General features: G+C 37.3%; 1 protein-coding gene and 1 long non-coding RNA gene across 4 annotated transcripts; both read right to left on the bottom strand.

The window, feature by feature from the left end:
- Positions 1 to 833: 833 nt before the first annotated feature.
- LOC149163300 (uncharacterized) lies at positions 834 to 3,435 on the bottom strand. The gene is made up of 4 exons (XM_089429062.1): positions 3,331 to 3,435; positions 2,306 to 2,466; positions 1,785 to 1,931; positions 834 to 1,647 (listed from the first exon to the last, which is right to left on the bottom strand). Exons 1-4 carry the CDS (start codon positions 3,433 to 3,435, stop codon positions 966 to 968), a joined length of 1,095 nt encoding a protein of 364 aa, XP_089285188.1. The 3' UTR covers positions 834 to 965.
- Positions 3,436 to 7,748: 4,313 nt separating this feature from the next.
- LOC149163299 (uncharacterized) lies at positions 7,749 to 8,628 on the bottom strand. 3 transcript variants are annotated; one of them, XR_016260165.1, is made up of 3 exons: positions 8,359 to 8,628; positions 8,193 to 8,269; positions 7,749 to 8,058 (listed from the first exon to the last, which is right to left on the bottom strand). It is a non-coding gene; the product is annotated as an uncharacterized LOC149163299 (long non-coding RNA). The 3 variants fall into 3 exon arrangements; XR_016260163.1 differs by having other exon boundaries at positions 7,749 to 8,086; positions 8,359 to 8,625; XR_016260164.1 differs by having other exon boundaries at positions 7,749 to 8,269; positions 8,359 to 8,627.
- Positions 8,629 to 9,216: the final 588 nt, after the last annotated feature.

The raw sequence follows: 9,216 nt of genomic DNA, 5'->3' as shown, positions 1-9,216 counted from the left end.
TTTCATTTTTAGAGTTTAATAAATCTTTTCCGCACAATGGAACCCAAAAAGGCTAAAAGGTAAATCCAAGAAAATCCAACAGTCTTGGTAGTAAAATGGAATGAAGAAGACAAAATGAAAAAGAAACAAAACAACCCAGTTACAATAGTAGACTAAATTGGCCTCCAAACACAAACCAATTCACCACAATGAAAAACAATTCAAGGTATCAAGCCTGCTAGATAGATTTCAAAGTGGAACAAATCCTAAAACCAAAAACACACAGCACAAACAAGCCATGTTTGGAAAATCCATGAATTAAGCATGTAAACAAAACCTAACTTGCCGAATGACATAGAAGGAGAGCAGGAAGCTCCTTACCTGAAACCTCAGCTGACATGGATGTTGGCAATGGAGAAGAACCAGATGAAATCAATGATGAAGAAGGTGGTGAAAATATCCAATCAGCTGAATATAAGCCAAGCAGAAGTTAGCAGAGAAAGTACTGATGCGTCTCCTGGAAATGCCAGAAATGTTGAAGGTCTGGCTTGGTGCTTCTCCTCGAAATGCCATAAATGCTGAAGGTCTGGCTTGGGGCAAGGGTGGCCACAGAGAAAGTAGTAACGAAGGGTCAACCAGAGCCAAAGGAACTTTCACCAATAGCACTAGAAGCTAATCTGCCCAAAGTGGTAAAGCAAGGCAGGCGGTGAAGTAGGGCACATGGTGGAGAATCAAATTGCTACTCCATGCAGCTTGTCTAGTGGCCACATCACTGACCTATATGCAAGAGGAAGAATTCACAAAAAAAGATTCTTGTTAAAACAAAAAATGGGTATTTTTCTAACTCAACAATGATTATTTATTGTCAAGTTGGCCCTTATAATCAGTCCATTTTCAATATTCAAAGAAAAACGTTGAACAATGACAGAAGAAGATTGAATCAATAATTGATTTTTCTTACCATGTTAGACCTTAAAGCAGTGTCCTCACATATAACATTCGAGTTCATGACCCCATACCAGATCCCCAACAAAAAACCAACACTCCTTCAGCGTGCAATAAGAACCTGCTTGTTCCTCATTTGTAGATGGCATAGTATGCTTTTTGTCACCAAAATCTGTTGTATTCTCCAAACCAGCTGCAGCTTCTTCATGTCTTTCCACTTGTACCCTCAAAGATGGATTCTCGCTGGTATTCTTTTGCAAAGCAGAATATGTTGATTCTATCCCCAAAACGTGTTCCTGATCAACTTTGCTAGCAACCGATTCCTTCTCAGTGGCTAGCCTAGCAGCAGCATGTCTAAGCTCAACTGAACCACCGTCAAAACCAACAATTGGCACTGCTCCAGTTTCAGCTTCTCTTACTTTACTGTTCTCAATGGGCATGGAATTCTCCGCAAGCTCTGTACTAATTTCATTGAGATCAATAGATATCCCTCCCTTGGCACCCTGGGCAAGTGCTGTGGTGGGCTCCACATTCTCTCCTTGAGTACCCATTAAACAATCCTGGCTATCTTCAGCCACATTTGAAGTTTTATTTCCAATGGAGGGTTTCAAGCTATTATCTTGGTTTAAACCAATTCCTCCAATGAAATTAGGGTTTGTTGCAGAGGCCACCAAACTTGGGCTTGTTAAAGGGGTATCGTCTTCATTTGAAAAGGGTTGATGGCTGGAATTCAAATCGAGGATCTTAGCAGACGTACACTCCATTATTAAAATCCTAATGATCCTAAACCCTAAACCTGTATATTGCTGAAAATAAATGCATGAAACTAGTTAAAGGGCTTTTGAAAATCCAAGAACTACCTGTGCACAATGAAGTTGTTGGTGCCCAGCTCCATAAATTCCCTCCCTCTGCGAAACCTCACGCACAACCTTTGGTTAAGGGCAGAGGAGAGGATATTTATAAACATATGAACTCCATGCTGGTTAGAACGTGAAATAGGACAATCCCTGCAAATTGTATAATAAGTTCAAATTTAAAATAAAGATAAGAAATTCAAACGATTTCAATAAGAATAAAAATGAAAATCAAAACATTGATCCACCTTGTGGGCCCTACATGAGGGCCATGTGCCTTACACCTCTCTCTCCATAGCATAACATGCAAGCTCTAAAGCAGGCCACCTAACGTTACACCTCTGTCTCCGTAACATGGCATGCAAGCTCTAAAGCAGGCCACCTAACATTGCATCAAGCTAACATCTGTGAGCAGGCAGATTGAAACCCGAGAAGGGTTAAAGTGGTGATATAGCGTGTAAAATAGCCATTTCAGCGGGTTTTCGCCAACCCGTGAACCCCAAAAACCCCAAAATAGTAATTCTTACAGGTTAGGAGGTGCTTTGCGAAGTCTGAGCCTGACTAATAACTTGGCCATTTTGACAGGAGAGCCAGAGAGTGCCCAAGGAGAAACAAGGTGTCTTCGGCCATTACTAATTGAAGAATCGGCCAAGGTGGGCAGTGGTTCCCGCAGTTGTTGTAGTTCCACCTATTGATGAAGAAGCAGTACACAAAGAACATGACCAGTCGGAGCAAGCTCTTCAAATGATATTAAAGAGCATTAATGCAAGACCCAAAACAGTACCAGGCAGTCTCAGCATGGATGTAAGAAAACAGTGAGTGGTAAGAGCATTGGAGCAGTTTGTTCGTATTTTGACCCACAGTAGAAGGTTGCTAAGGTAAGCAATATTCATCCACCCACCGCTTCAGTCAAGATTAGCGTTGATAGAAAAGATCCCCCCACCTGCTGAGGTTGTCTCCCGCCGCTTGAACCTGCCTATTAAGCCAGCCATTCATTCCAAATGCCTTTCTTCCCTTCTTGCCTGTTCAGATGATGAGTGGGAAACCATTAATGCAAGCCTGCAAACCTGAGGAGGGGCAGTCATTAATGCAAGCCTGCAAGCCTAAGGAGATAAGTATTCCAACAGTCGGAATTCTTGTGACTAAAACCCTTTCATTCGGTTTATCTCTGGTCTGATAGCTGGGTAATGAGGGTTTAAGTCCAACAAGAAGTGCTTGATTGATTTGAGAGGGGTGGTCCAGTCCCACGGACGGAGGAAGCAGATAGAACCAGGGAGTTTAAGCCATTCACATTGGTCAGGTAAACATCGCTTCAGTCAGGATCAGCGGTGGTACAAAAGATCCCCCCACCTGGTGAGGTTGTCTCCCACCGCCTGAACCTGCCCATTGTAACAGATTCAAGGCCTCCTGCTCTGCTGGGCAATGACCATCAGATGACAATCAGACTACCTAGAATCATTCGCTCTCAACTATGCCCCTCTAGCTATGAGACTTGCCTCTATCTATGCCAGGATGATCCCGGAAGATGGAGAACCAACATTTTTGCTCTTACTCTCAGGGCCTTGAAGCCAAAGGCAGGAGGAAGACGAGAGCATCCAGAAAGTGCCCAGACAGTTTCGGGAAGAGGCGCAGATCTTCCATGCACCTGGATCTTCATGCACACATACACCTATAATCCATGCATACACGTAACTACTTGCAGCATAGCCATGCAACTAACTGCAACCAATAAGCCAAATAAAATGCAAGCAACTCAAACTTGCGCCTCTTCCATGCACCTGGATCTTCATGCACACATACACCTATAATCCATGCATACACGTAACTAATTGCAGCATAGCCATGCAACTAACTGCAACCAATAAGCCAAATAAAATGCAAGCAACTCAAACTTCGGTAGTCCAAAACATTTAAAAAAATGAACAACCTAAACCCAGAATAACCTATAGTCCAAACTCTTCCGCCTCAGTAAGCCAAATAAAATGCAAGCAACTCGAAAATGCAAGCAACTCAAACTTCGGTAGTCCAAAACATTTAAAAAAATGAACAACCTAAACCCAGAATAACTTATAGTCCAAACTCTTCCGCCTCAGCAAGAGGCCAAATAAGACCATCAAGTTGAATAACAAGGTAAATAATGAATATGAAATAAAAAATCTAATGTGAACATTAGTTCGGTAGTCCAAAACATTTAAAAAAATGAACAACCTAAACCCAGAATAACCTATAGTCCAGACTCTTCCGCCTCAGGAAGAGGCCAAATAAGACCATCACCTTGAATAACAAGGTAAATAATGAATATGAAATAAAAAATCTTCGAAAAAAGAAGACCAAGTAATGTCAACTGACTAGAAACAGATTACTATAATCCCATGCCATTGCTAGATAAAAACTAATAATAAAGCTTAGTTGTGGATATAGTGGTTATACGAGTTTCAATTTGATAGAAGTTATAAGTGAATCGAGTGGATCATAATTCCATTATGAATTTGATACAAGTGAATGGTGCCACGCTTATCGTATATTGTTGCCACGGAGGAAACATTGAAAATAGTAATGCTTCCTTGCCGCTCTACTTCACACGCAAGCTGTGCTACCTGCATCACGTTCATTTTGAGCAAATGAACGTTATTTGCCACCCCCGAAAAGATCAAGAATTAGGTACATAGTTTGACAAAATGGGCGTGGTCAGCGTGTTTTGTTGGGGTAATCAATGTCACCTAAATCCAAGTGACGAATTATAATATGATAATTGATGTATCTCGTATGTTTGTTTTGGTAGCACGGGAATCAGTTGATATGCTACCTGTCATTCATAGGTTTGGGTTGAAATGCTACCTGTCGCTCATAGGTTTGGGGTTGAATCAAGGGATTGTCCTTATGTTGTTTTAGTTTAATTTAGTTATCCACAAGTATAACTAGTTTTATGTTTTAGTATTAGTTAGCAAACACTTTTTCGATATAGAATGCTTATTATTCAATTTAGGTCATCAAACTTATAAACATAAATATATTGATTTTCAACTAAGTATGGTAAGATTGAATCATGAGTTTAAAACTCTTTCCTAAATGGGGTGGGGGTAATATTATTTATTAGTATTTTTATATATTTATTTATTAGGGGTGGGGTAGTATTATTTATTAATATTTTTATATATTTATTGATAATCATTATTATAATGTGAATTTAATTGGTTAAGCTTTAATAAAATAATAAATATTAAGTTAATTGGTTTGTTTTAAGTTTATTTTTATTTTTATTTTTTTATTTATATTTTAAAAAATTTAATAAATTTTGTTTTAATAAATTAAGAAGTAGATATTATTAAAAAATTTAAAAACTTGTTAGGTATATGCATAACATATATATATATATATATGACAATTATTAGGATACATTTCATTATTTTCACTTTAGTAACTTTAAATTATTAGTATTTTTTTTAGATAAATATTTTTTTTTGTTATTTATATATTTTTTAATAAAAATGAAAACTTATTTCCAAAATTCTTTATTTTACATTTTTTTTTATAAGACATTAGAGTGGTATATAAGTATTGGAAAAATGTTAAAGCAATAAAAAAATAATAGTAATAAAATATAATATCAACTCAATTAAAAAATAATAATATAACTATATGTATTATTATAGTGTTAATAAAATTAAAAATAAGAATTATTTTATGTAAAAATGTGAAATTCATATAAATATAAATATTATTATTAAGAATAAGTTATCGTATTTCTCTATTTATCCATAATTTAAAAAAAAAAAAATCTCTAAAAATATATATTTTTATGAAATTTTACATTTAAAATTATATATATATATATAATTTTAATTCTTTTAAATTTAGAAAAATCCTAAATTAAAATAAATTTATATTAATTATGTTAAAATAAAACGAAAATTAAATACAAAATTCTCACCAAAATCAAAATTATATATATATATATAATTTACAAACTCATCAATTACAAAGTTGAGATTTTATTCCCAATTTATTAATAACGAGGCTACATAGTTAGCCTGCTGCTTAGCTCAATTATTGAGTTTTGAGGTATGAACTAGCTCCCAAATTTGAACAAGGGCTATAGAGTAGCTACTCTCACTTAGTTTAAAAATAATAAAGACATACAACTTTATATTAATAAAAATTAGAATTAAAATAACAAGATAATTCATGATTGCATTATCTCTCGCTCCACAGAGATAATAAGAACTCTATTTGTGGATGGTTTCTTTTATAAACTTTAATATCATATGTGATGACCCCGTAAATGTAATTATTTAAAAAGTTTACTGTGGTAAAAACTAAATGACATTGAGAAACTTATTTTCTTTTAAAGAGTAATCTGTTAATTTTAAATATGCATTTAAAGTAATGTTTAAAGAATTACTCAGAAAAGCATTGGGATTCCCAAAAGGGAAAGCAGTTAATGAAACTGAAAATAACCACCTCCCTTAACTGGAAGGATTTCCAGGAAAAAGGAAAATGGGTGGATAGTTTTCTTTCGGTGCTGTAGAGACAGACAGAGGAGAAAAGAAGGAAAAACCTTGTTTGGACTATGTCTGGTAGTGATCAGATAGTCAAGCACTAGGTGCTGTCTTACTGAGGATTGTGATCCGGTAAGGATAAGCTCGGGGGGAGACTCAGGTCCCGGAGGACAAGTCTCACGGATGGGTGGATAACGAGCTTGACGCAGGGATTTACAGGAGGTTCACTGAAGAGATTTCCTATCAGCAGCAACAGGTAAGTAACTAAAACTCTGAAGTATCTGTAGTTGTTTATACAGTACAGGTAATTTAGAATACCATTAGTTATCAGCGACAGAATCTCTATATATTGGTGATAGTATAGCTGTAGTCGCTTATGCAAGAACCGGAATGCAGACCGTTATGTTTTGGATAATACCATAGTTTCTCGCATAACTGTAATGGGAAAATAAACTGTTACAATAGCATGAAATACTTTAGCTAGAGGTGGGGTTAGAGGGTACAGGTTGTGTAACAGGCGAATAGGCCGAGGTCCTGTAGGAGAACCAACCCTACCATACAATGAACATAGAAGGTCGAATAGCTATTAGCTGTATAATCATAAACTGGAAAAGAACTCCTTAGATAATTCTCAGGTGGCTAGACCTGAGGGTCGGTAGAGTCGAGATCAAACCCTTAAGACTCAATTTGGGGTCGAGTCTGTGACAGGGTTGACTCAGAGGATTCCTGTGGCAGGCCGCAGCCGGTCTCTGCCAATATTCCTTTCAAGATAAACAGTTCGAAAAAACCTAGCATAACCCATGCATGGCTTGCAAATGATAATCAAATCTGAGCGGTAATACCGTAAACAAATTTCATAGCCTTAACCCTGAATACGCGACAGCGTGATACGACAACATATAGACCGTTAACAATAAAACAGTATTACTTCCTCTATAGACAAACAACATTATTCTATCAACAGGTAATAGTATCTTTCTATGAATCAATAGACAGTATTGTGTATGCAGACGGATAGAATCAAGCTATAACAATCAGAGAAATCATCCTACCCTAGTTCATGGGTAGTCATGTGTAAATCGTGTAGTCACGAAGAAAACCAGAACTGTTATGACTGAAATAAAAGCCGGCCAAACCATAACATTCACGACAGGAATTATCGAGCAAGTCTATATAAGCGCACCGGATCTATTTCTCAATAATAAAGGAACAGTATACAGTTATATCCAAAGTCTGAATGTAAGTTCCAAAGGTCTTATCGTGCCAGATATTGACCCCGAGTTCGTCCTTGCATCTATGGAAAGAGATGCAGGGCAAACTCGTAGAAAACCCTCAAGTCCGGCGGTAGAAGGAACCAATGCCGACATAAATCGAAGATATGATAGTATCAGTTAAAATCCAGAACGAGAAATTTAAGAAATAAGCAAACTGTATAATGTTCAAGCCAACCCTTATAGGGAAATTTCATGCGAAAGATGAAAATAAACTATATAGTTAACATGGCATCGTATTACAATAAAGGACCGTCAAAACCATATGGCTCAGTTCCAAATAAATTAATACAGTAGAAAACTTGATGGGTATATAAAGTCCGCCATCAATTCAAAGTAGACATTGCAAACATTATGCAGGAAGTTACACAGGCACAGTCGAGCTGTACAGCCTCATGGCCTTGAGACTCAGACTCAAACCGCCCTGGAAAAAGAAAAATTAACCAGCTTCCACCATAAAAATCAAACCCTACGCATGGACCCGTAGCTCACAAGGTCTTTGATCGCCATCTGCGTGAATGGTGGAGGAGTAAGGTGGCTGGGTTTACACATAAACCCGGAAATATAAAAACCCAGAAGGAGTACAACCTGAAAACGTGTAACCTTAAGCATTTCCGTCAGGTAAGTTGAGAATGGTGGTGTACCTGTAATCATCCAAGAGGTAGACGCCGGCGAGGAGAGCAGACCGCCAAAGGAACCCTGTTTAAAGAATTATCTCCATCTGTCAAGTAACAGTATGCAAACGTTACTTCATGCATTAACTAGATTGCTCTAAAAATCAATAAGAACAATGAGAGATGTAGCTCTTACCCCGCAAATCCAGAGATTACATCCACGGAGCGATGACACCTTGGTGAGGATGCATGTATACAAGAAGCGGTAACAGAGAAATGGCGTCGGGTTATGAGACAGACATTCAGATGTAATGGAGAAATGCTCAGAGCGTCGGAGCGCTGCATAATGACCAGCCAAATCGCAAAGAATCCGGAGCATGGGGTTTATAAATGTAAAGTCTAAACCCTGAAACGTGGAACCATCTCTGCCCTCCATCCTTCCCAGAGATCTCACACCGTCGATTATGGCGGTAAGATCAAAGTGAAGGCGCGGGAAGTTTCCAGCCTGTAAGTCGTGCTCTAACCACGTGATCCGGCCAGCAGCCTTAAAGGCAAGTCCAAATGTCCAGCGGAGGGAGCGCCAGCGTATATGTTGGTGGGATTATTGATAACATAAAATATATATATACCTTGGCATAGTACCAACACAGCTCGATGCTATTATGATGATGGACATATAGGTTAAACCATAACTTAAACTGCTGATTTGATGACAGAGGTAATTACATGCTAATTATAAACGACAATAGTTTATGTGACTAAGCTTATGATGGTGCAGATATCATAGTAATTGTTAAGAATGACATGATTGCATACGATTAAGTTTGTGGTGGTTCAGACATCATAACGAAATTTTTTACTTTACATGCTTAAAGTCAGGATAGATATGTGACATCATATTTGTTCATTTTATTCTATTGTTTGTTTAGATTTGTATAGAAAATTTATATTTTTAGACAAAAGATATAATTGCCTTCTAGAATCTCTCTCGGGGGAAAAGATGGATTTGTGTTGTTAGATTAAAATATCGTTAAGTAAAATACAATAAAAGAAA

Source organism: Pinus tabuliformis, chromosome 5_1 (assembly GCF_031772625.1).
Source record: "Pinus tabuliformis cultivar Carrire ecotype Pingquan chromosome 5_1, CPIR1, whole genome shotgun sequence".
NCBI classification, from domain to species: Eukaryota; Viridiplantae; Streptophyta; class Pinopsida; order Pinales; family Pinaceae; genus Pinus; species Pinus tabuliformis.
The sequence above is the reverse complement of the archived record's forward strand: the minus strand, read 5'-3'. Positions and strand labels throughout refer to the sequence as shown.

Excerpts from the sequence above, each read along its gene's own strand:
- LOC149163300 (XM_089429062.1), bottom strand. The coding sequence starts at position 3,435 with ATGAAGATCCAGGTGCATGGAAGATCTGCGCCTCTTCCCGAAACTGTC. Across the intron at positions 1,932-2,305 it reads CGCAAAGCACCTCCTAACCT|GGATTGTCCTATTTCACGTT; the intron begins GTAAGAATTACT and ends TACAATTTGCAG. Across the intron at positions 1,648-1,784 it reads AACAACTTCATTGTGCACAG|CCATCAACCCTTTTCAAATG; the intron begins GTAGTTCTTGGA and ends TTTGAATTCCAG.